Source organism: Orcinus orca, chromosome 3, assembly GCF_937001465.1.
Source record: "Orcinus orca chromosome 3, mOrcOrc1.1, whole genome shotgun sequence".
In the NCBI taxonomy this organism is placed as follows: domain Eukaryota; kingdom Metazoa; phylum Chordata; class Mammalia; order Artiodactyla; family Delphinidae; genus Orcinus; species Orcinus orca.
The window spans coordinates 76,545,628-76,572,282 of record NC_064561.1 but is presented as its reverse complement, the minus strand read 5'-3'; the positions used below and the strand labels follow the sequence as shown (position 1 = coordinate 76,572,282).

The following is a 26,655-nucleotide window of genomic DNA, read 5'->3' as shown; positions in this document are numbered from 1 at the left end:
ACATTTCAAATTTTAGGCACAAAGCTAGAATGCACATAAAAATATAATCCTGTAAGCAAAACAGACATTTAAAAAGAATCTTGAAGCAGTACAGCATTTATCAGTCTTATGATTCATATTCCATAATAAAATTCTTACATAATAGGTAAATGAATTCAAGAACTGAAATTCAGATACCTGGACTTCCAATCCAAGGGCAAAATTTCTAGAGTGTTAACTATCTCTCATAAATAAAATTAAAAAATGAGATAAGTGAAGGATACATGTTTTGACATTGAGATTACACTAAAAATAGAACTTTTTAGGTATTTAAGATGATCATTTAACAAAAGCAGAAGACTGCCTCTTCATTCTGCTTTAAATTGTTAATCACTGTACAAATATTTATGGAGTGCCAGTTATACATCATTAGTGTTCTAGGTGATGAAGATGAAGTAATAAATGAGATTGACAAAGTCTCTGCTTGCAGAGATTTGCTTATATTCAAGAGAGTAAGTTGTGGTTCAAGGAAAGACAATAATCAAGTAAATAAGACAATCGGTATAGTGAAAAGTTCAAAAAGCAAACACAGGGTAGTGGTATAATGGTATGGATTAAGGATTGGCAAACTTGTTCTACAAAGGGTCAAATAGCAAATATTTTATGTTCTGCAGGCCAAGAGGCAAAACAGATAATACTTCATAGATACTTATATAAAAAGAAAGCAAATTTCCACAAAAATCTTGACAAAATTAAAAATATATCAATAATGCAAACCTACAACATGTAAAGATATGTAAACACAGAGGTTTAGGCAACACTGCAAACATCCACTAAAAGGGGACTGGTTAAACAACGCTATCAGATGTTCAAAAAATCGTGGTAGAATACATTCTGATACAGAAAGGTATTTACGGTATATTGCTAAGTGAAATGGGCTAAGTGGAAAAAAATTGTATCATTTGGGGTGAAGGAAACGATACACACATTTTATGTGCTCTGAAATTTCTGGAAGGATGTAGGAGTAAATGAACAATTGTTAATTCTGGAAAGCGGAGACTTTTATATTTTATCCTCTCTCTGCAAATAAAAACTTTAATATATGTTCCTTTACAATTAAAAATTAGTTAAAATACTTGCAATGCAAAAAGAATTTGAAGTTTACTAATATTAACGAAGTCAAATAAAAAGTTTGTGCTATTAAATAAAAAAGAATAAGCAAAAAGTTCCATATGAAGACTCAGAAAAAAAAATTCAGTTTTAAAATCCTTTTAGCTATACTCTGAATTCTTCTTTTAGGCCTCATCTCACATTAAGTCCAAAAATTCTGAAAACACTTTTCACAAGTTACAGAATAGCATGTATACTCTAATTCTATGAGTATAAAAACATATATATTCAAAGAAAATGACTGAAAGAATACACACCAGTTTACACTGGCAACCTTGTAAGTGTACAGAAAAGTTCTGCTTCCTATTTCATTCAATTCTGTATTATTTGACTTTTAAAAATATAGTAAAATACTGCATACAAACATAAGCAATAAAATACCATAGTCTTCAAGATACTTACAGTAAAAACCAACAGCTGTAGGCAGCAAAAACAAAGCAAAACCATAAAAAAGTCAGCAATCAAAAGCAAACTATTAAACAGTTCTGTAGCTTTGTCCTTACTTTCTAATAACAATTTAAAACACGCAGCAAAAATATAACTGAGATGTAGACTGATAAAAGTTAGTCAAACTTGGCTGATGTCACACATGTACTACAATATACATACGTGATGTACACAGCTAATCTAAAATTCAGTGCTGCCATATATGATTTACGGAGCTGAATTTGGAATTAATTGGTAATAAATATTTTATTCAATATAAATACAAATAGCATGGCAGAAAGCCTTTTGTAAAGTTGCTCATTTGGGGGTTTACAAATATAATTTTAAGTTAAATTCCTATCTTGTATGTGTTCATTTATATTGCTGATATGGACAAAGGCTACATACTGAGCTTTGCAGACTGACCTTCTCTGAATAGATTTTAAAAGGGCATCTTCAGCCCTTTCAACATGTTTTCATTGAGAGAATTATGCAATCAATCTGAAATCAAGTTGAGTAGTACATCCTCTTCAGAGCTAAGAATTTCAGTGCCATGGGGCTTACAGTTTCTGAATTTTAGTAATTCCAACCTCTCTCTTCCTTTCGCACCCCCAGCTAAATCCCCAACTTCTTCTCTCTCTCCTCTCCCTTCTACCCATCCCTTACCCACCCTGCAACCCAGCCACACTTCTAGATATGCCAGTGGCAAAAACACAGCCATAAATCAATAATCATAAGTCAATCTATAAATCATATATCTCTAAATACTTGTCTTACGAAAGTACAGATGCATATTTAGTCTGTGCTTTTGTAGTGCTTAAATATTTTATTTGTAAACATAGTGTAAGAAGTACTGCTGTGGAACACACACACACACACAGACACAGAAATAAATTCCCATGCTACTGCATGACAAGCAATGTAAGAGAGACAATGAAAATGTGCTAGAGATTTCTGGAAAAAGAGATACTGATTCTGCATCAGAGGGACCTGGGATTCCCAGATGAGGTAACAACTGAGTTCAGCATTGAGGAATAAGAAACATTTCATGGGATATGCAGGGAGAAACCACCAAAGGTGGCAGACAACATGGGCAAAGAGAGTTCTGAAGGTACATGCCATACTCAGGAAAGACAGAAGAGGTAACAGTGGGGAGAATGGCAGAACAGGAGGCTAGAAAAGGGGTTGATAATTATGCTTTAAAAATTGGATACCAACAGTTATTAAGTTATTGTCTTTAGGCTCCAAACCCATGCTGCCCTGCCACAATGGGGCTGGGACTCTGCAAACCACATTTCTTCTTTGCCAATTGTCTCCCTCTTAGGTTCTGCCAAAAAAGGGCACCAGAGGTAGACTGCAAGGTTAGAGGAAGAAGAGACTTGCTGCTTTATGTTCTTACTTCTGGGTATTTGGCTCTAGTATCACTCAAGCAACACTCCTTCACCCTGGTAGTGGCATTTTTTTCAAGTGCCAGAAGCTGAATCCAGTTTGCAGTTTCCTGTGATGCCTTCGTGCTTGCTTTTTTACCTTTTTACATAGAACACTTTACTTTATACTTGGTAACAATTTCTGATATTAAACATATGGAGTGGTTTCTATCTCATGACTGAACCCGGAACTAACAGAAATCACTAGAAATTTCTAAGCCAAGTAACGACTCATCGAAACCTTCACTCTAGAAATAACACTGGTAGTCACATAGAGGGTAGGGTGTATCAAAGACAGATTATTGGGTTTAGGAATCTCTCTAAAGAGGGGAAGAAGCAACTGAAATAAAAAGGAAGAAACAATGTGCAGAACAACTTTCTACTGTGTTTTTATGTTATGCCTTACATTTTAAATTTATGTTGCTGTATTAAAACATAAACTTTACTATTACATTTATACTTCCTCCTGTCTAATGCTGAGATTTATATAATTGAATTCTTCCCTTTTCCCACTAGCTGATAGAGATTTAGCGTCAAAACTGGAGCTGAATCACAACTATGCCCATCTTTGTAGAGGTTTTTTTTTTTTTTAATTTTATAAGAGCACCTTTTATATTGTTATAAAATTTGGAGAATGGATTGGTTAAAACGTTGAAACCTGAGACTGGAGATATAAGTAGTGGTGAGTTTATGAGAGCTCTCACTTACCACAGCAAGAAATTTGGCTTATAAACTTTTGACAATTTTATCAAGTAGAAATGAGCTTAGCTGCATGTAACAGAAAACTTAACAAAAGATTAAGCAAACGGACACATTTTTGTAGAGGTGTTTTTTTCCCTCCTCTCCTTGGACCCAAGTATATATTTCAGTTTTTAACTGTATGTGTCTTTTACTTAAAGCCATCTCAAATCCACTCAAATGGTGGATATATAAATAATTCTTCAAAGCGTTCCTTTGAAGTTACATAGTTAGATGACAATTTCTGCCTCTGAGCATGAACAGATGCAGAAAAATAAACGATGTCCCACAATGAAAGTCTGAACACCAATGAAAAAGATGATATAGTACTTTAATTAACAATACTGTATATAACAAAAACAACTTTAGCTTCAGGTGGTGGAGAGAAAAATCAGTCTTTCTAGAAAACTACTAACACATTTCTGTACATCACAGAGGAAGGTAAGTCAGACAACTTAGACTAAAATAATCTATCTGTCTTATTCCTTTCCACATTCTGGGTAACATGTCTCTTGACCGAGAAGAAGTATCTCTGCTTTCATTCCATTGCTCTGATTAGGGTTACCAACAGATAACGAACTTCTCTTTCATAATGGAAGTACCACCACTCCAGTTTAGACAAAAAGACATAATGTTCTCTTTAGCTTTTTTGCATTAAGTCAAAATATAGAGGTGAGAAAAGAGGACTGCAAGCAAATCCAGTATTTGTTGCACAAGGCTCAACCACCTATTTATCTATCTGGTACCAACATGGCTGAATAAAATAAACAAAAATTACCTGAGGGATTAGAAAAATCCAACATGCTGGTGGTAGGCTGCAGGAGATCGGGGCTGCTGGATGAGAGTGTTCCAGGGATAGGCATTATGGCCAAACTGTGCCTACAGTGTCTCGTTCCCACAATGCTGTCGTCCTGTGATTGGCTCAGGCCTACATCACTTCAAAAGAATGTAATATATCACTTTAAAGTATTTGAGGGGTCTTAACAGTAAACATTTCTGTTCTCTGTGCACTAAGGCATAATAGGACCAATTCAAAGTAATGATTTTAAAATAGTACAGCAATTTAAAAAATAGGACAAGTGTAATAATGAAAATGGCAATAAAGTATTTTTTAACAATTATACTCAAATAAAATTTAACTTACACATCTAGGTAATTCTACTACAGTTGACCCTTGAACAATGCAGATTGAACTAAGCAGGTCCACTTATATATATTTCACGGATATTTCTCAGTAGGAGTAAATACTACAGTACTACATGGTCCGTGGTTGGCTGAATCCGCAGATGTGAGGAACCACAGACATGTAGGGCCAACTATAAATTTTACATGAATTAACCCCTGCATTGTTCAAGGGTGGAATGTACATTGTAATGTTTGTATTTCATATTTAGTTTCTGCTGGTTTTGGTAGAGAAAATGAACCTGAGTGGGGAGTCCTTGAGGTCTGCCAGTTTCATTAGACACTAACATATATACACCCAACAATGCACAGGGCTGCAGCAAGGTTCATCCTCTTGACCGAAAAGCTTGGTAACCTTCTAGGCAAAGGATGGAGTTGGGTGTGAACCCAAGCCAAAAATATGGCAGGTTGTAGAAAACAATGGGGCCAGGTTCAACTGACAAAATAAGACAGGTCTTTAAACATATGAGTAACCTGGGAACTGCTCAAACCAGCAAGTACAGAGAAAAGAAAACAGGAAGACGACATAGAAAATTGCAACAAACAACAAGAGCAATATGTGACAAATAGAAAGGAGAAGGAAAAAGAGGACCAAAAATGAAAATAGAAGAAAAAGAATTTTACAGTCTAGTTTATTCTAAGGGTATATTATTTCTTGTGTGATCTCTCAAGTCTAGTTGTTTGGCTCTTCCCTAGATGAGAACATCAAAACCAAAGCAGAAAGCAAGTCATCGAAAGTTAACTGCCTGTAAAAGTTTCAAAAACAAATATCAATTAAATGGACATATTTAAGCAAATATAATATTTTCTTTAAAATATTTTAGAGGTGTTAAATAGGCAATTCTAAAACCATTTAAGAGAAAAAATAACAAATAAATGTAACCCTGTCACTTAAGGTTTAGATATCCCCAAAAGTTCTATAAAACATAGGATAAGCAAAACAATCCTATACAAACATAGGACAGCAATGAAGACTTCCGTCAGCATCAACAACCAAAATACCACTTAGTTCTAAGCATTGGTTTTAACTGGTTAAAACCAATGCTTTAGGTTAATATTAATTCCCATCTATATTTTTTTCAGTGTAGCATTCTACCCAGTATTTGCTACATATACAAACAGTTATCACAGAATACTTACCTATTATCTTGGGATGGATTAATAAGGTCTGAGTGATATGGGATACTTCCTGAGTATGTTAGGAGTTAAAAATAGGATGCAGGCAGATTAGGAAACTATGTAAGATGGAGTTTAGAGGACTGTTAAATAAACAGCTAAAGGACTGTTAGGAGCCAGACAAGGATGAGAGCCAGGATAAGACGGAGAGAGAGAAGTCAGGGAGAAGCATGAAGACACGGAAGAAAGCAAAGATAAGTGTGTCAAGAGCAACCTATGTCAGACAGACCTGGGTTATTAGCTGTGTGACCTCAGGGAAATTCCTTTCTGTTTCTGAACCTTGGTTACCTCCAAAATTGTGAATAATACTATCGATCCCCCAGGACTATGGCAAAGATTAAATCAGGTAATGAAGGTGAGCATTGTGGCACAGAGGAATACAGGATTCCTACTTTTAAGAAGATAGTAGTACTTTTACTGAAATTAAAATAGAATAATACAGGGACTTCGCTGGTGGCACAGTGGTTAAGAATCTGCCTGCCAATGCAGGCGACACAGCTCCAGCCCTGGTCCAGGAAGATCCCACATTCTGTGGAGCAACTAAGCCCGTGCGCCATAACTACTGAGCATGCACTCTAGAGCCCGTGAGCCACAACTACTGAAGCCTGCGTGCCTACAGCCTGTGCTCCACAACAAGAGAAGCCACCGCAATGAGAAGCCCACGCACTGCAACGAAGAGTAGCCCCCGCTCGTCGCAACTAGAGAAAGCCCACACGCAGCAACAAAGACCCAATGCAGCCAAAAATAAATTATTTTTTTAAAAAAAGACAAAAAACTAGTATCAGTGAATATGTCCCAAGTTTTAAAGTGTCCAAATTTGTAGATCAAGGGACTGATATTGGACCAAAAATATACAAAAAAAGATTTCATAGAATAAAATAAGCAATCTTTTCTAAAATTCAAAACAAGGCTAATGGAAGAATACATAATCTAACAATGGTAACTACTTGGAAGTGATGAGGTGACATTTAGAATTTACTCTTATTTATGGATTGCTTGTAGATTTTATGATGCAATAGTTGTATAAAAAACAAAACTGACCCAAAACTTCCCTTCTCCCACAAAAATCTTTACAGTCAATAGGAAAATGCCTACATGACTAAGATTGCTGTTACCTACCTAAACAGTTTTGGAGGCAAGATACTAAATCGTGTTTTATCCAAAATTTTCCTGATTTTGTTTCTTCCACCTGAAACAGTATTTGCTTTTATTTTCTTGTTTCCTTTCTCCTGTGATGTCTGTTCAATATCTCCTGGTACATCCTGGATTGAGTGGCGATTACTTTTTTTTTCAGCAATTTTGGGAATATGAGGAACACCAGATTTCTCTTGTTCGGTCCTAGTAAGTAACTCTTTGAACACTGTAGAAATAAATAAATAAAACTGTCATTTCTTTTCTTCTCATTAGAAAGTTTTTATATCCACAACAAATTTTAAAAATAAACATAGTTGCTTTCTATCACTGGGCCTTTCACAGCCTCACCCATTAAAACTTATTTCATTACGAAATTTATACTCACCCTCTATTAATCAGCTATATCCATTTTTCAGCTTTTATACCTGACTGTACTTATGATGTTGCCCAATAGTGATAAAAGAAATTCACTGGGGAAAACAAAAATGAAGCAGGCAGATTGCCAGCATGTTTCAAAAGCCCAAGGTTCCTATTTAAGTAATAAGCAGTATAATATAATTGCTAATCAACCCAGATTTTATAGAAATAGATATTTAGATTCTATTATTTATATGTTATCCCTCATCATTTGAGATGAGATATAAGTACTGTAAGTCAGGCCCTGCTTTGTAAAATTTAGCCATCAACGAAATGGGAAGAAGTCTGCTGGACCTGCTTTTACCAGAAACAAACAGTACTAAATTTTGTAATATATGACAATTTCCTCAAGGTAACATCTGTGAGACTTAATTCTGTAGAGTGAAAGCTACTAAGCATTCACTACAGCGGTCTGAAGTAAAAAATCAAGCATTTGTAGATAACTTTCTATCAATCCTAAGTCTAGTGAGTTACTTCATCCTTGAGGAAAGTACAAGCACAGTGGGGCATTTGCCTTTCCAGCAATCTCTTTGCCTAGATCCAGGCAAGCTTATGAAAAGCACAGCTTCTGGGCTTCCCTGGTGGTGCACTGGTTGAGAGTCTGCCTACCAATGCAGGGGACACGGGTTCGTGCCCCGGTCCGGGAAGATCCCACATGCCGTGGAACGGCTGGGCCCATGAGCCATGGCCGCTGAGCCTGCGCGTCTGGAGCCTGTGCTCCACAACGGGAGAGGTCACAACAGTGAGAGGCCCGTGTAATGCAAAAAAAAAAAAAAAAAAAAAAAAGCACAGTTTCTGTCTTCAAGATAATGGAAATCCTTGCTTGATTAAAATACAGTAAATTATTTTCAGTCATCTTAAAAATTTCACTTTATTTTAAGCCACGTGGTAAAAATAAAAATGTTTTGAGCTAAAATCAAGATACTCATCCATTCAAAAAATATTTACTGACCTATGAACATGTCAAGCACTACTCTAGATGTTTGCAGATTCCTCCTGTCGTGAAACATAGTCAGTCAAAGATATATGGTATGGAGAGAACATAATGCGAGGAACTAGTTAAGAGAGCAAGAAAGGGGAAATTGTCCTTCATTAAGTCACTGTGTTAAGAAGAGATCAGTAAAGTGAGTTGATTTTAACTAGGAAAAGGGAGAAGAAGGATTAATTCTAGGTAGAGGAAATCTCAAGTTTAAAATACCTGTGGTAGAAGGAAAAGTCAAGAAAATGAAGATGACTGAAGAATAAGGTAGAGAAAGGGCTTGATAATGCTATGGTAAGGTGTCTGAATTTTCTGTTAAGAGCAACAGGAAATCTCTGGGCAGCAGATATCCCTGGCTGCAGTGTGTATGTAAGGTGACTCAGGAGTGTAAAAAGTAGTTTGTATCTTCACTGGACTTGTGTATATAAGTAAAAATCTGCAGAGCTTGTGATTTGTAGATAAAGAAATGATTGAGTTAAACTAAAAAAAAAATAGTGACGGACAAAAATTAATGTCGGTAAGCAAATATAATTACAATACCATTAAACATCAATATCAGATATAATATATGAACCAAAAATGAAGGTGTCCAAGAATTAATAAAAGAAATGTTTAATAAATTTGACTACACAAAGATTAAAGATTTCTCTCTCTACATATATGTGTGTATATGTATTTACACATACAACCCAAAACAAATGAACAAACAAGGAAAGTCAAAAGACAACTGGGGAAAAAATTTGCAACCCTTAAGACCAAGAGATACTGTTATTTATTTATAAGGCATTCAAACAAATCAATAAAAGATGAATAACTCAACATAAAAATGGACAAATGAAGACTGTTCATAAAGAAGAAATGTTAGCACATAAAAAAAGTGCTCAACTTCCTTCATTATTAAAGACTGTATATCAGAAACTGTAAAGTTGATTATACCCACTGCAGAGGCATTCTTATACATTGATGAATGAAGCGTACATAGATTGGGGAAACTTTTAGAAAGTAAAACCGCAGTAACTATAAAAGTAATTCCGCTGTGAGGAATTTATCTTATAGCTATATCTATATAAACATAAAAGATAAGTACAAAGGATTATTACATCATTGTAAATAGCAAAAACTATAAACAACCTAAAACATCCATCAATATGACATCAGATCAATAGATTATGATAATAGTGTGATGGAATTCGATGCAATAACAATTACACAAGAAGTATACCTGTATGAACTGCTGTGGAAAGGTATAGAATATTGTACACAATATGGTCCCACTGGGTGACTTTCTTTAGTATTATAATTTGCAAAACATGCATGTATTACTTTTATTAAACAATTAAAATGTTAATAATAAAATTATCTGAGTGGTGGGATTTTTAAAGATGTTAGAAAGTTGTGAAAAGTAAGACGAATGGATGAATAAAAACTCAAGCAGGAAGAGGGTAAACTGAGATTGCCAGCTGTTTTCTTCTCTGGGGACATTTGCTGATCTAAATATAAACAGAAGGTGATGCTCAGGTAGAAGGACTCTACTAGAGGAAAGAGAAGTTTTGATGGCTGCGAGTACTGGCAAGAAAACTGGAATACAGAGAGGCACCAAAGCAGTGTCATTTTTTTTCATGAGATATCTCTATTAGTAAGACAAGGCATGAGGCTGGAAATTTCTTAGAATCTCATGGTACTCAGGAGACAAAGTCACACAACAGGGAGAGACTTCCAGCAAACACACAACAGATTTATCTGCTCAGGGTGGGAGGCTAAAGAGCTAAGCTCAAAACCTCTGAAGGGAAAAACTTAAAAAAAAAGGAGACAGAAAGGTACCAGATTCTGAATCAAGAGATTGGAGGTGGGGGAGGAGGTAGGAGGACAAGGTTGAATAAGCAGAGTGAAATTTCCCACAATCTCTCAGTGGTTAGAGACAAAGTTCCATTAGAGGAGGGGCCTACATCAAGCACATGACAAGTCTCTCAACTTGAAACCCAATGGACACAGTCTAAGTAATTCTGCAACCCAGCCTGACCCAGCTCAATTCTCCTTACCCTATGTGATTAAACAGAGGAAATGGCAAATCCTATCTGTGAGAAAATACTAATTTCACTACTAAGGTTCCTTTATATACAAAGTACAGCATACAATAAAAATTTTAAGACTCACGAAGAAAATAGCCAGAGGGAAAAACAGAATAAAAGATAATCCAAATGTTAGAGTTAACACACAAGGACTTTATAATAACCATTATAAATATATTAAAGAACATAGAGGAAAAGAGATAAAATGGATGAAAAGATGAAGAAAAAGATGAAGAACTGCAACAGAGAACTGGAGATTCAAGTGGATATTCCAGAACTGAAAAATGTCTAAAATTAAATTCAGTGCATGCATTTATCAGTAGACTGGATACAGCAGAAAATAGGATTACTTTCTTAAACACAGGTCATTACAAAATACCCAAACTGAAAGAAGAAAAAAATGGGAAGAATAGAACAGAATGTAAGAGATAGATGGGATGCAAATCTTCTAACATATAAGTAACTGATTTCCCACATGGGAGGGAAAGAAAAAGCGGCAGTAGTAATTAATAATGGCCATGACGTTTTTAAAACTGATAAGCAAACAACAATGCACAAATTCAAATGCTGAGCAAACCCCATACAAAATAAATACAAAGAAAATTGTGACGAATCCTTGTTACAGTTAAAATTACTCTGAGTCGTATTTGCATCCTATGGGAAATGCTGGTATTTTTGTTTAGCCTTCTGCGGATTGTGGTTCCAGTGTTCAATTTTCAAAGTCTCTGCAGTGCTATACAGATCTGTCCACTTTGTACCACCTAGTGGTCAGTCTGGGACCTGAGTAGAAGTCTGCTTGGGCCAGTTCTCAAAGTCTATGATATGCTAAATAGGATCAGATTCACACACCCACAGGATGGGGGTGAGCCCAGGATTTCATAAACAACTTTATGGGGTTGTTTTCTCCATCTTAATTATCAACCTGGTACTTTCTAGTTCCTTAGGCCTCCTTTTTTGGACCTCTAGAAGGAGACTGTCCACTGCAGTGCCTTAGGAGCCAAGCAGAGGGGGACAGAGAGAATGGGGAAAAAAAGCAGTGACACTGGCTTTGTTTTCTTGGAGCCACTGCTTCACTAAAGGGTGAGGAACATTTTGTCACTCAATGCCACTGGATTGCTTGGAGACTGGGGCCTGAGAATATGGAGAAAACAAGAGTGAAAAAAAAAAAATCTGTGGGAATTCCCCCTCTGTCTGAGCTTTAGGAGTTTCCTTTCCCATTCCTTAAGTCAGGCTGCTTCAGGGTCCTTCTAGGTCTGCACCATAATATTCACATCCAGGTTTCATGCTGCCTTGAGTCCAGTCCAGGGGATACTGGAGTGAAAAAAAAAAAGGTAAATTCACTTCTGGTGGTGGTACTTTGAATTCTCTGAGTTCTCAAATAGATGGATCATGATTTTTGTTTAAGTTTTACTGTTGAGTTCAGTGGGAGATGAAGGATAGCATGTGTTTACTCCATCTTAACCGGAACTAGAATCCTTAATTTGCTTTTTATCTTCAGGGACATAAGGACGTATCAAATAGCACCTTAAAGTCTGTGTTTGATATTCTGGAGCTCCTACAGTTCTGTTTCTGTTGGTTCTGGCTTAAAATGATTTTTAAGAGGGCCTCACAATGTTTGATTGTTTGACTCCGTATTTGGAAACTTATTTTTACAAATAATAGGCTGCTGCTAGCATCTTCTAAAGAGGATTTCTATTTTCTTTTGCCAGGTACTGGAGACCCAGGGCCAGGTCAAAACTTGAGGTTCTTCTGAGTTGCCTAGAGTACAGTCCACATTCTCTTCAGAGTTAGATACTTAAGTTCTCAATCAAGAACAAATGTTGTTATGCTAGAGTGTTCTGGCCTTTGGTAGGCTCTACACTACGAACCTTCTCTCAGCAGCTCCTTCACTCAGCTACGTTCTATGGATGGGAAAATAGCCCTGGGAAAGAAAACATCCTTTGGGGGGGTACAGTCTCAGGATGAGTGGTAAGGGATTTGACACATCCAGAGTTTGTGCTTTTAACAAGTGCAGGATTCCAACTCTTTCACCTTTTCCTGGGAGCCTATTACCAAAAAGTCTCACTCTCAGTTGCTTTTCCTGTACTGGTAAATGCTCCAGGGCAGATATGGCTCCAGTTTACCTCTTTAAGGTCTAACTTGTCTGTTCAATGGCAGGTAGCTCTTCACTAGCCAGCTCCTTTAGTTGTTCTCAGTCAATACTAGAAACAGAAGACAAGTTTTTAAAACTAATTTTGCTCAGATTATAGGTGGTCCTTTGAATTGGGAGTCACATCTTTCTTTCATTCTGGAATGGCCTCTGCCACTGTTTCCTAAATACTTTCTTCTGCACTTTTTCTTTTAGATCTCTTGGAATAGTGCTCAATTGCATTTTGTCTTTTTTTGCTCTATAAAGTTGATTTTCTCAAGTTACCTATTCCTTCTACTGTATGTTTCTGTCTTTTCTACTAAAATATGTCTTTGCATATTTAAAATAACCCCAAGAGGTATTTTTCTCAGTGACTGTCTTTATTCCAAATATCCTGTTCTTGTTTTAAGGAATGGATTTTTATATCTCTCTGTGCAGAGTTCTAGAAATGGTTTTCTTCTCCTTCTCAAATTAACTATTTTCTCCAAAATCTGTAAGCTCACTTACTAGGTTCTTTACCATCACCCCTCAAAAATCCTGGTTCTCTTATAACTGGTGATCCCTTGCTGTCAGTTCTAATTAACACAAGATGACCAAGTACCTAGTATCATCTAAACAAATCTGTTTTCTGGTCACAGCTTGTCTTTTTGTAGGTGTTCTGACTGTGAATTCCATGCAGGATGACCTAATCGCTCAACTTTGCTTCATGATAATGCCAGAGTTACTAGAACTTTATTCCAGGCACCACATCCAGACTAAAATGCTCCATTTCAACAAATTTTCTACGAATATTTCTATGAGATACTCTTTGGTGTTTTTCGCATGGGGAGAATGTTGGCTGATTACACTCTGGCTGAGGCAAAAAAGGAGGTCTTGAGGGTACGGGCCCCCTTCTGTAGCACCACGTAACTCCCACACTCTGCAACATCCAATCTAGGGTTCTGTTGGGCAATTGCTTCTCACCATCCAAAGAGTTTGGAGGTTGTGGTTTCTCTTCCTCTTGCAGCCTTCAGATCAATTTTGTCTCCCAGGGTCCATGTTGTTAACCACTACATTATACTACCTCTATGTTTTTATACACAACCACATTTGATACTAGTTAGTAATTATTATGTGCCAGGAACAAAAAAATTTAAAGGTACTGATGCTACTTCTCTGGTGGCACACTGGTAAAGAATCCACCTGCCAATGCAGGGGACATGGGTTCGAGCCCTGGTTCGGGAAGATCACACATGCCACAGAGCAACGAAGCCCGTGTGCCACAATTACTGAGCCTGTGCTCTAGAGGCTGCGAGCCACAACTACTGAGTCCGTGTGCCACAACTACTGAAGCCTGAGCACCTAGAGCCTGTGTTTCACAACAAGAGAAGCCACTGCAATGAGAAGCCTGCGCACCGCAATGAAGAGTAGCCCCTGCTCGCTGGAACCAGAGAAATCCCATGCACAGCAATGAAGATCCAAAACAGCCAAAAAATAATAATAAAAAAAAGAACCCTATGAAACAGAGCTGGAGAAACTGAATAGAGAGACTAAACAATATGTTTTAAGTGTCAGAGCAACCTCTGCTTTCATATTTTTCAAAATCAGAATCCTTTTATTTTAACCCAAAAGTCGATATTTCTAGATACTAGTCCAAAGTCTAGGAAATCTGAAAACTGTTAAGGCTTACTTATTCTATGCTAAACTTATATAATATTTGGAAATTGCCAATAGACTGTTATATGCCAGATTTAGCATGATGTAATTCAGTGAAAGGGACTCAAGTGAAAAGAGTGAAAAACCAAATGTTTCATTTTTCATTATGACTAAGTGCAGGATAAGGAGGAGTCAAAGTGGGGGGAAAACACACACACACACGTCCTTTTCCATAGGCACAGTTTTAAAATTCAACTCTTATTCCTCAAATTTCAACCTAAATGATGTAGAGAATTTTTTTCCTTCCTACTTTATAAGGACTCTTAAATTTTCTTTGATAGTTTTTAATTGCTACACTTTTTTTTTTTTACTGTTGCCCTTCTCAGAATTTCAGAGAAAATCCTATGAAATCTAATCAAACTAAGTCACAGTCTTCCAAAAGTTGGAAAAAAAAAAAAAAACCCAAATAGTAGATTAAGTTAAAAGTACAAGCTTAGTCCTTGCTTCATTCAAATAGTAACATGATTAAAACATACTATAGGAACAGTAATCAATATTTTTACAAAGAAAGGTATACTGTTATTAAAAATTGGCAATTCACTGATTAATTCAATGTTTTACTCAATTTATTTCCATGAAACAGCTAATCTGGCATTCATATTATTATTTCAGAAAGCTAGCTAAAACATTAGAAGTAGACATTTGCACATTAGCAGGGAGAAAAAAAGCCTACTATGACTTCTCAGTTTCATTCAGATCAATCTAAGTTTCATTCAGTATCTCCAGGCAAAGTACGGTACATAATAGACACTCAGTAGACATTTCATAAATGACTAAATGTAGTTGTACACCTATTTTAAAACTAAGATTTCAAAATAAATACAAATAAAAATTCTAGAATACAGAATACTATATCTCAGCACTAAAGATCCTAAAAATGTTCAAAAAGCTTAGATAGAAACATTTTTTAAGTATTTTTACTATCCTCCCTTTCACTGTAGTGATTCTTTTCTTTTGTATCACCAAACAAAAGGGCTCAGATAGTTTTTGACAACAAAACTCACCAAAAATGTTGGTCTTTACAGTAAGCGCAAGATGAGTATTATTCCTCAAAATTTCAAGGGCCTTCACAAACGTTATATTCTCAAAGTTTTGTCCATTTACTTCCATTATCTTGAGAAAAGTGTTTGAAAAATACAAATTAAGACAAAAACAGTATTAGTTATTTCTGCAATCTTAAGTTTAATGGTGAAAAAATAAAACTTAAATAAAATGCACCTGTGTGTGAACAATGGTTAACTCTGTGAGTAGTGGAATTGCTACCTAACTTTTTTTCTCTGTATTGTGGTATTTTCCTAAATCTCTACTGTAAACATTTTTTTTTTAAAGTTCACTCCTGGGCTTCCCTGGTGGCGCAGTGGTTGAGAGTCCGCCTGCCGTTGCAGGGGACACGGGTTCGTGCCCCGGTCCGGGAAGATCCCACATGCCACAGAGTGGCTGGGTCTGTGAGCCGTGGCCGCTGAGCCTGCGCGTCTGAAGCCTGTGCTCCGCAACGGGAGAGGCCACAACAGTGAGAGGCTCGCGTACCGCAAAAAAAAAAAAAAAAAAAAGCAACAAGCACAATTGTGATGGGGTCTTGCTCCATTTGACACTGCTGATCACTCACATCAGGGCTTCACAAACTTGGCTGCACCTCAGAATCATCAGGAAGCTTATTCAAAAAGTACTAATTCCAAGGAAGAAGGATAAAGAGATAAACACAATGAGAAAAAAAAGGCAGCACAGAGGACAGATCTCAAGGATTGACACAAAGATTTCAAAAGGATAAAAAAGAGTGAGAAACAAAATATTAGGAAAAGAAAAAGAAAAAAAAAGTCACAGAAGTAAAATCCCCAGAGTTCAAAAAAGTCTTCAGTCTACATACTGAAATGGATCATCTAGTACCAGGAAAATAAATAAATAGATTAAAAAAAAAAAAAAGATCCCATGAAAATTCTGAATTCCAAAGACTTAGAACAAAGACTCTATAAGGATCACTGTGGGGGTTGGTGGTGGTGGTGGTAGTGGGGAGGAGAGGAACCAGAGGTACCTGGAAAAGAAAAATAAAGGATGGTTTGGACTTCTTTTGAGCCACACTAAGTGATGTGATACTTTTCTGTGACTTTAATGTTCTGAGGGAAGAATGACTGTGATAAAAAATTGAACAAAAAAGTATCATCAAGACATGTAAGGACACAAAGTTACAGTACTCATTTACCCTTTTTGAAAAAAGTACTAGAAAAGGTACTAGAAGTATTAGAAGACAATCGTGAGATAAAATAATGGGGACATATGGGCGTAGATGAAGTGGAGGTGATCGATGAAATCAGTATGGCAGGTGCAAATATCTAAATGACTGTTAATAATAAGCTTATGAAACTTAATGCAAATGTCAAAGTACTCTTAAAGAGAACATCCATAATGTTAAAAAATGACTTATAATCTAGATCTAAAATCTCAGATAATTTCAACCATACTTGGGAGGACTGAGGGAAGAAGTAAAAACATGATAAATTTCTCTCCTCTGTCAGGAATGAAACCACTGGATTTTTCTTTTTTTTTTCTTCCTGTGAAGAACGAGATTCTTAAATATGTTTACCAAAAAATACTAGAACAATAAATATAATGACTCCAGGTTCCTTGCTACTAGATATTCTTAATGAGTAGTCCGAGTAAGGTCCAGAAATCTCTATTCTATAAAACTCCCTTATGGGAAGAAGGGAATCATTAAAACATTATATCAGAGTTTCTTTTCTAAAATTACATCATTTTCTAAATTTTAAAATATTTTATTACGATATACATTTTACTTATTATGTGTGAGTTTCTTAACCCCTTGCACTATTAATATTTGGTCTGGATAACTCTGTTGTGGTGGCTGCTTTGTCACGGGGTGTTGTAGGCTCTTTAGCAGTATCCCTGGCCTCTATCCACTAGATGCCAGTAGTAATTCCCAAGTCATGACAATCAAAAATAACTCCAGACATCACCAAATGTCTCCTGGGTGACAAAATTACTGCTGGTTGAGAGCCACTGTCCTGAAGTATAGACCTTTTCATAATGTGAATGCCCTCTTTTTTTTGGCCTCGTGGCATGCGGGATCTTAGTTCCTTGACTAGGGATTGAAACTGTGCCCGCTGCAGTGGAAGCATGGACTCTTACCCACTGAACCACCAGGGAAGTCCCTGTGAATGCCCTCTTAATTTAAAAAAATGACAGTATGGTTTGGTTAAAAGTAAAATAAAGTCACATTCTACATGAACGTGTGAACAAACCAAAATTTTTAAGTGGAACAAATTCAGCTTCCCAAGTGATTCAGCTAGATGAGAAACCACTCTTTGGTGTACATGAGAATTATCTAGACTCTTTGGTGTACAGGAGAATTATCTAGAGAGCTTTGTTCAAAATACAGATTTCCAGTCTTCATCTCTGTAGAATGTGATTAATATGATTACTAAGACTGAGGTGGGTCTAGGAATTGTATTTTTTAGTAAAAAGGCTGTCTGTAATCTCATTTTTGAAATATATTGTTCTATAGTTAACTAATGCCTACATGGAGAGAATAAATTCCTATCAACTTACTCCCAGTGTCTCCTTCCTTTTCCTAGTCCCTCAGCCAGCTCACTCTGCTTATGGATGTAGTTCTGTTACCATATGAACATTACTTAAACCAAAACCATCATTTATGGTAATCTTAGGCCATTTAGAGTAAAGATAGAAGTGCTTACTCCTTTACAGCATGCAAGGGTAGGGTGCTAATTCTCATATGGATCTTTCTGGAATACTGTGAAGTTGCCAACTGATAGAGGTCCTAATCCTTGGAGGATATGCAGGACCATTCAGGTTGATAGTGGCCAGACTACCATGCTGTTTCTGGATGTACTATATCAAATTTACCATTAAAAGTAATGGATATATGACAAAGACATTTTAAAAATAAACGATTTAAAAAACACTACCTCTAAAAAGAAGCTTAAAAAATACTTCCTAAAATTTACCATGCTTACTTGAAGAAATATCAGATGAGGAAAAAAGTAGCACACCTATTACTTATAAAAAGGCTTTAAGTGGTTGTTATTTACTTACCTGATCACCACGTTTCAGTCCTGCATCAGCAGCTTTGCTACCAGGTTCTACACCTTCAACAAAAATACCAAATGCCTTCTCACTTCCTCCATTTAGGCTGAAATGCAGAGGGGACTCCCGGGAAGCCTTTTGCAGCACAACCTGTCTCCACTTAGCCTTTGCAGCACAGGCAATATTCAATAACCGGAGATGACCATTCATTTTCTAGAAAGTAGAAATGGGTAAGGTATATATAAATGTATATATTTATTCCTATAGGCTTTTATAAATCACCTAAAATTATTAGAATTAGAGCTATATTTAAAATATAGAGGAAATAAAGAACATATAAATAGGGGTAAATAAAACTGAAGGAGGGAAACATTCCACCCTAGAGCACTCTCAAGAATAAGATCTCTTAATATGATTTTTTTTAAAGTTTCTAGAAAAGGTTAGAAAAGATTTCAAAGTGATGTCTCATTTAGAGAGGGATGACAAAAAAAATTTCTTCTTCATTTTCTGAACCTTACTAATACATAATGTTATTACCATCTTGCTTATCTCCTGGCTGTTACATAAAACCAGAATCTTTTTAAACCTTTATTTAAAACCTTAAAGGACTTGAACCACCTTCCCAACATTGTCTAACATTCAAAGACACATTCAAGTCTCCATCTCTTCTAGAAATATTATTCTTATATTATTTTAGATCTTCCTATATTATTTTAGATCTTCCTTAAACTTAGTAATATTCTAACTTTCAGGTTCTAGTATCAGTTTAATATTTAACTATTCTCGAATAGTGTACTAAGTAAATCTCATGTCTATAACAAGAAGCTAAATTTTTTTCAGGGTAGGAACCAAGTCTTACACCTGTTGTGATCCTACATAACAGCTTGGAGTATAAAGTAGAATTCAATAAATACTTGATGACTGACTCGATTACTGGGGGAAAAAATCCCATGATTGTAAGGCAGTTTCTATTTTCCATAAGCCCCTTGAATATTTACATAGCCAGCACTGGAAGAGCCTCTATGGACCTCTTAATCAAGTTCCCTGTTCATCCCCCCCATTTCACATAGAGCAGATGTGCTGCTGAAAAGGCTACAGGAACCAAGAGGTAAGGAAAGGGACAAAATAATCTGCCAATTTCCCCCTCTTTATTCAACTTAACCCACTTGTACTATATGAGTAATAACAATGGTTCTTGAAAATGTGCTATGTGCCAGGTTTTGCTGGCAGATTCTTATGTTTATTAACTCACTAAAATCCTCACAACAATCTCAACAATCTAGAGGCTACTGTCTATAAAATAAGACAACTGAGGCATATAAGGTTGGACAACTTGTCCAAGTTCACATATGCACCAAGTGGTGAAGTCTGAATGTTAATTCAGGCAATCTGACCCCTGAGCTGCATTATTATTTACTTCCTAAAATTTCAAGTTTCTTGGAGCAGATAACCCAGTTGCAGTTCAAAGTTTTATATCTAATAGGGAGAATAAAATGGATTTATAAATAGCTACCATGAAAGTTAAGAAGACCTTGAGGGTATTAATCGTAGGTGTTGTATACTAAGAACAAGTGAAATCACATCGCAGAAGGGAGACTTAGAAAGTCTAAAGTAGATCTGATAAAGTATGTGTATTTGTATGCCTAAATCAGTGAAGACTGTGGAAGAAGCATGATTTTTGTTTGGGCTGAAGTAGCAGAGGATGAACAGAAGTCTAGAATACAGATTTAGAAGTTCTCAGAACAGGCAATCAAGACACAGGAGAAGATGAAAGCTGTTCTGAGTTGCCATTCTTCAGGGGTGGGGTGGGAGGTTAGTAGGAATCCCTAAACTCTGAAGAAGATAAAATTCTTCTGAGCCTTACTGTATCTTCCAGATTTTTTTCAAATTCCTCCAGAAATCGAGTCATAGCAGGATCACCTTCAAAATCATTAAAATGATTATTTACCCATAATAATACAATCCGTGTTACCTGCGGAAACATGGAAGAGGCAGCATACGATTATACGAGAGGCATTCTTTCTGCAAAAGTAGGTTCCAAAAGCATGTCTTAAACCGAGGGGAAATTGAGCTTTATGGCTAATCCCTTTGCCCACCTGCTCACACACAAAAGGCTCATTCTAACAGAGAGGCATGTTTTAGTTTGAGCTTTTGCTTCCTTACGTACACAAGTAACAGAGAAAGCCAAGACCGCCTTCACTGAAAAAACAAGCCTGTATACTAACATGTAAGAAGTACATGGGATATATATTTTGGACAGTATCTTAAAACGCAAGCTGCCAAGAGCAGACAAATGTCAAAAGTCTTTCTTTAGCTGAGAACATGTTTCACCAAAATTGTAATAAAAATCTGAAACTTCCTTCGTAAATACTGTGTATTTTCAAAGTTGTGAACTGATTTATTACTTTGTACCACAGATTAACAGAAAAGTTAAAAACAAATGGAGGTTGAATTAAATAATGTGTCTACAGGGAACTCTACTCAGTGCTTTGTGGTGACCTAAATGCAAAGGAAATCCAAAAAAAAGGGGATATATGTATACGTATACCTGATTCACTTTGCTGTACAGCAGAAATACAACACTGTAAAGCAACTACACTCCAATAAATATTAATAATAATAAAAAGCTTCTGAATATTAAGAAAAGACGGAGGGAGCCAAAATAAGATCAAAAGAAATAAGCCAGAGAATTTTCCAAAATCTAAAAGGAAAAAAAAAAGTGCCTAATACTATAAGTAATTTAAGTCATATACTTTTAAAATTGTGGTAAAATACACATAAAATCCACCATTTTAACCACTTTAAAGTGTACAATTCAGTGGCATTTAGCACATTCACAATTGTGTACAACCGTCCCGACTACTAGTTCTAGAACATTTTCATCACCCCAAAAGAAAACTCCATTCCCAATAAGCAGTCACCTCCCATTCTACCCTTCTTCCAGCCCCTAACAGCCACTACTTACTTGCTTTTCTGTCTCTGTGATTTGTCTACCTGGATATCTCATACAATATGTGATCTTTTATGACTGGCTTCTTTGTCTTACCATAATATTTTCAAGGTTTATGCATGTTGCAGCATGTATCAGTATTTCATTTTTTTTAATGGCTGAATAATATTTCATTATATGGTATACCATATTTTGTTTATCCATTCATCAGTTGATGGACATTTGGGTTGTTTCCACATTTTGGCCATCATCAATAGTGCTGCTATGAACACTGCTTACAAACTTTTGTTTGCACATCTATTAGCTCTTTTGGATATATGCTTCAGGAGTAGAACTACTGGGTTATACGGTAATTCTATGTTTAACTTTTTGAAGAACCGCTAAGCTGTTTTCCACAGCAGCTACACCATTTTACATTACTATAAGCAAGTATGGGAATTCCATTTTCTCCACATCAACACCCTTAAAATGCTTGTTATTTCCTTTCCTTTTTTTAAGTCATCTTAGTGGGTGTGAAGTGAACAAAACCATCACTGTGGTTATGATTTGCAATTTCCCTGACTAATGACATTGAACATCTTTTTCATGTGATTGCTGGCCATTTACATATCTTCTTGGGAGAAATGTCTATTCAAGTCCTTTGTCCATTTTAAATTGTATTGTCTTTTTGGTGTTGAGTTGTAAGAGTTCTTTATACATTCTGGATATTAGACCCTTATCAGACATATGATTTGCAAATATATTCTCCTATTCCATGTGTTGTCCTGTTTTTCCTGATAGTACCTTTAATGTAGAAAAGGTTTTAATTTTGATGAAGTTCAATATATCTATTTTTTCCATTGTTCAAGGTTGAGCTTTGGGTATCATACCTAAGAAACCATTGCCTAATCCAAGGTCATGATTTTTTTTCACCCCTTCTTTTCTTTGAAGAGTATTATAGTTTTAGCTCTAATATTACGTTTCTGATCCATTTTGAGTTAATGCTGAATACGGTATAAAGGTCAAACTTCATTCTTTTACACATGAATATTTAAGTTGTCCCTAAATCATATGTTTGTTCATTCTCTAGCATGCCTTTATTTCCTCAGCGACGTAAGTAACTATATATAATTTCAAAATCAGGGGGAAGGCAAGCCTGTAGTTTTGGACACCTGAGTTTCCTAGACGATAGAATTCCACAGTCCAACTACATCTAACTTATTTCCCTTAAAGTATAACTCAGAAAGATACACCAGGCAATTATTAATTACTATGGCCCTACTTTTATTTTTCTTAAAATGACTAACTTCCTACCTGTTACTGAGGTAGTTTACTGGTAGTAATGTACCAGTATCACTATCCTTTCCATGGGAAGTACAAACACCCCATAAAATAAGGTAAGATAATCTATTTATAACAGCAAACAATGTTTAATGCAAAAAAAAAAAAAAAAACTCAAAGCTAGATTAAAATAAGTTACAGCAGTGATAAATTAAGGTCAAAAAGATAAACTGTTTTAAAATGATTATAAAGTCTTTAACTCAAAAATCAATGTATTTCTAATTCTATTTAGATTGTTTCTAAGCCCTCTTAAAAAAATTTACTTGGTGGATATTCTTTCTAAACTATTAAATGACTTTTAAATGTTTTATTGATCTCCTCAGTAACCACCAAGTATTTTGACAAAGTATAAAAATATTATCATCCACCTTCTGAATTTACAGCTACACCACAGCCTGCTTTCAGTTTTTGCCTTTTAAAAGGCAAAATATCCACTTTTAACATTTTATTCTGTCATAAAAGTAACCAAGCAGAGATATGTCTATACTGATTCACTAACTTTTTAGGCGAACTGAATTTTATCAAAATAAACATTTAATTTGTCAGTTGCAAAAGGTTTTGGGGGAATAAAATTTAAAATCACTTTCATGCCTTTTATAATTATAAAACCAACCTTATCCCTTAAGCTGTCAATTTTAAACCATTCCAATAGTTTGGTCCCAACATCCAAAGGACTTTCAAGAAATGTTCTATAAGTTAATAGGAAATCTTCTATATAAGTTGGGTCCACAATGGAATGCTCTTCTATTAAATGCATGATGAGACGCTCAGGTGTTGCCTAAAAAAGAAAAATATAGGAAGAATTAGAAAATAAACAAGTAGCTCAGGAACCAAAGAACTCCTATTGATTACTTCCTTTTGTAGCCACTCTATTACAAAGTCCTTGAAGTAAAGTTTCACCTTTAAAACCCTCAGCACTGGGAGTAGGTAGTCTCTCTAGGTTGTAGTCCACCATCACCCAGAGGTTTAGAGAGAGAAAAGGCAGAGGAATAAACATGCACAACAGCATTTACTCGGCCGTAGTTGTTTTTATTGGCATTTCATCATAGGAATGGGGGGATAATGTAATGACTGTCGCGAGTAAAGAGAAGGAAGAGGTAAGAGTTAAATTAAAGAAGTAAATAAAGTTTTCTTCCAAATTTAATCATCCTTAAATTCTCTTCTGTCCCAGGCTATAGGAACAACATAGCAGCTCAAGATAGCTTGTTTTATTGTTGTTACTTCCGGGAATAGAGGTTTCCTCTTCTATGGTTTCTTCATTCTAGTTCACCAGAGGAACCAGAAGTTCTATAGATAGTTTTTACATTAACTCAGAGTTTAACTCCTTGCCTGTTTCCCAATTTATAAAAAGGAATGCAAACAACATTTATCTACTGCTCCTTCTTGAGCTTCTGAATCAATGTTAAACTTTATTACCTTAGCAGCATTTTCAAAAATGGGTACACAAAACAAATACAGAAATTAACCAGATGTTAAGCCAAATATAAAAACCAACTGTTGCCCATAACCTCAAATTTCAATTTGTTGCATTCATCCAAAGAATTTCACTGGCCAGAATTATTGCATGGCAAACATAGATTAATACTAACAGTGTTCTTATTTAAGAATTTATTAAAAAATAAAAAAGGGTACCCCACTGCTAATAAGGTATGTAAATCATTTCTCTAGAAGGAAGTCAGAGGAAAGGCTCTTTGAATTACCTATTTAAGGGACAAGACAACTACAGGTCATTCCTATTCTTCTCCCACCCTCCAAAATACCCCAAGAACACCAAATTGGGTCTATCATTAAGGCAAATCACAATCTGAGTTCACTTAAAATGCGGTTCTTAGATCATATATAGCTAAGTCAGGGGTGGAAATGATCAACATGTTAAAGAAAGGCCATTATTCTGATTAGCTAAATCACTGAGGCAGGATCTCTGTGGAGACTAGGCCATATATTCAAAACTTTTTTTTTTTTTTTCGGTACGCGGGCCTCTCACTGTTGTGGCCTCTCCCGTTGTGGTCCGGACATGCAGGCTCAGCGGCTATGGCTCACGGGCCCAGCTGCTCCGCGGCACGTGGGATCTTCCCAGACCGGGGCACGAACCGCGTCCCCTACATCGGCAGGCAGACTCTCAACCACTGCGCCACCAGGGAAGCCCTCAAAACTGTATTTAAAGACAAGTCCCTGGGACTTCCCTGGTGGTTCAGTAGCAAAGAATCCACCTTACAATGCAGGGGACTCGAGTTTGATTCCTGGTTAGAGAATTAAGACCCCACATGCCACGGGGCAACTAAGCCCATGCACCACAACTACTAAGCTTGCACACCTCAGCTAGCAAGCCCACGTGCCACAAACTACAGAGCCCACGTGCGCTGGAGCTTGTGTGCCACAACTAGAGAAGAGAAAACGCGCACGCCACAACTAGAGAGAGGTCCACGCACCACAAGAAGATACCACGTGCCGCAATTAAGACCCAACACAGCCAAAAATAAATAAAATAAATAAATAATAAATCAATCTTTTTTTTTAAAAAAAGACAAGTCCCATTGTCATGCAGAGGCATGTTACCAAATTGCTCACTAGCATCTAATAAGGTGGATGCTGGGTGACAGGGTACGCAGAGTGGGCAGGTGAAGGAGATGGCTGGCATGGTAGAGGTTGGTTATGATGAACAAATAAGTAAATATACAGAGCATAACAAGAGCCACTGTTGGATAAAGTATTTACAAGTAGGGGAAGGAAAAGGCTACCAAAAACTTTGTGGTATAGTACTGGAACTGGGAGTACTGGTATGAACTCTTGACTGTTATCAATAGATACATATAAGAAGATATAGGTGTGTATGAATTTATAGTAAATAAATACATATATTTCCTACCTCTGTCTGATGAAAAGTTCTAGAAGCAATGACACCACAGTAGCAGTGAACAGAGTGCCCAGATCTTGGTTTTTTAATGCTGTTCTCTACTAGAAGGATCCAGGGCTCTCTGGAGAAATGTCTGATTCCAAAGCAGGGGCAGTGAAAGATGAGCCTGGAACATCTTTGCCAGATAATAATGAAGCTCTCAAAAAATGATGGGGACATGTCAAAAGGATACAGGAATCAGCCTTAAGAGAGTCCCACTGGCCAAATCTGGGACAATCTGATGATCAGAACAACACTGATGGTAAGGGAATACAATACATGAGACCATAACAATATAATTAAAGAGGGGAGAATGCTCATTCTTACAGTAGAATGACAATAAATGTAGAAGAAATAATGGAAATAGAAAATCACCATTACAGGCAGGAGTAGTCAATCGAAGTAAAGACTGGTGGATAGAGGTTTGTAAGACATACTGACACTATCCCAGAACATCAATGCTCCAAATGCTCATCAATTACAAAGGGTAAAATGGTGGCTTTAAGTGAAGAAACTTGACAGACACCAAGAGGACCAGGTGATTAAGGTTAACTTCACTGGTGGTGAGATAGGTTGACATTGTATGCTCCCTGAAATGATGCACTGAGAAAAGCACAACATTATTTCTGTGGAATTCCTGCCTGGAAAGCATGACTGTAGTCTGGGCATGAGGCAACACAGGATAGATCTTGTCTGAGGGTCATAGTATAGACTGTAAGGGCTGTATTCTTTAAAACTGCTGAGAACGTGAATAGGGAAAGACTGTTCCTGGCGTAGACTTAAGTGACATGATAACTAAATGCAACTGTGTGCCTGGATGAGATACTGAACCAAAAAGGAAAAAAGAGCCATTGTTGGGATAGTTGGTGAAAATCTAAATAGCATCTGTGGACTGAATGGTTTTACTTTATCAATG

At 36.4% G+C, this 26,655-nt stretch overlaps 1 protein-coding gene across 10 annotated transcripts in view; it reads right to left on the bottom strand.

The window, feature by feature from the left end:
- RAPGEF6 (Rap guanine nucleotide exchange factor 6) overlaps positions 1-26,655 on the bottom strand; it is a 220,023-nt gene that overhangs the window by 46,784 nt on the left and 146,584 nt on the right. For all 10 annotated transcript variants that reach the window (XM_033405852.2, XM_033405853.2, XM_004279880.4 and 7 more), the window contains 6 exons: positions 23,460-23,624; positions 20,441-20,548; positions 18,586-18,789; positions 15,525-15,633; positions 7,218-7,458; positions 4,519-4,676 (listed from right to left, as the gene is read on the bottom strand). In XM_033405852.2, the coding sequence (XP_033261743.1) occupies positions 4,519-4,676; positions 7,218-7,458; positions 15,525-15,633; positions 18,586-18,789; positions 20,441-20,548; positions 23,460-23,624 (985 nt within the window). The remainder of the gene's footprint in view (positions 1-4,518; positions 4,677-7,217; positions 7,459-15,524; positions 15,634-18,585; positions 18,790-20,440; positions 20,549-23,459; positions 23,625-26,655) is intronic.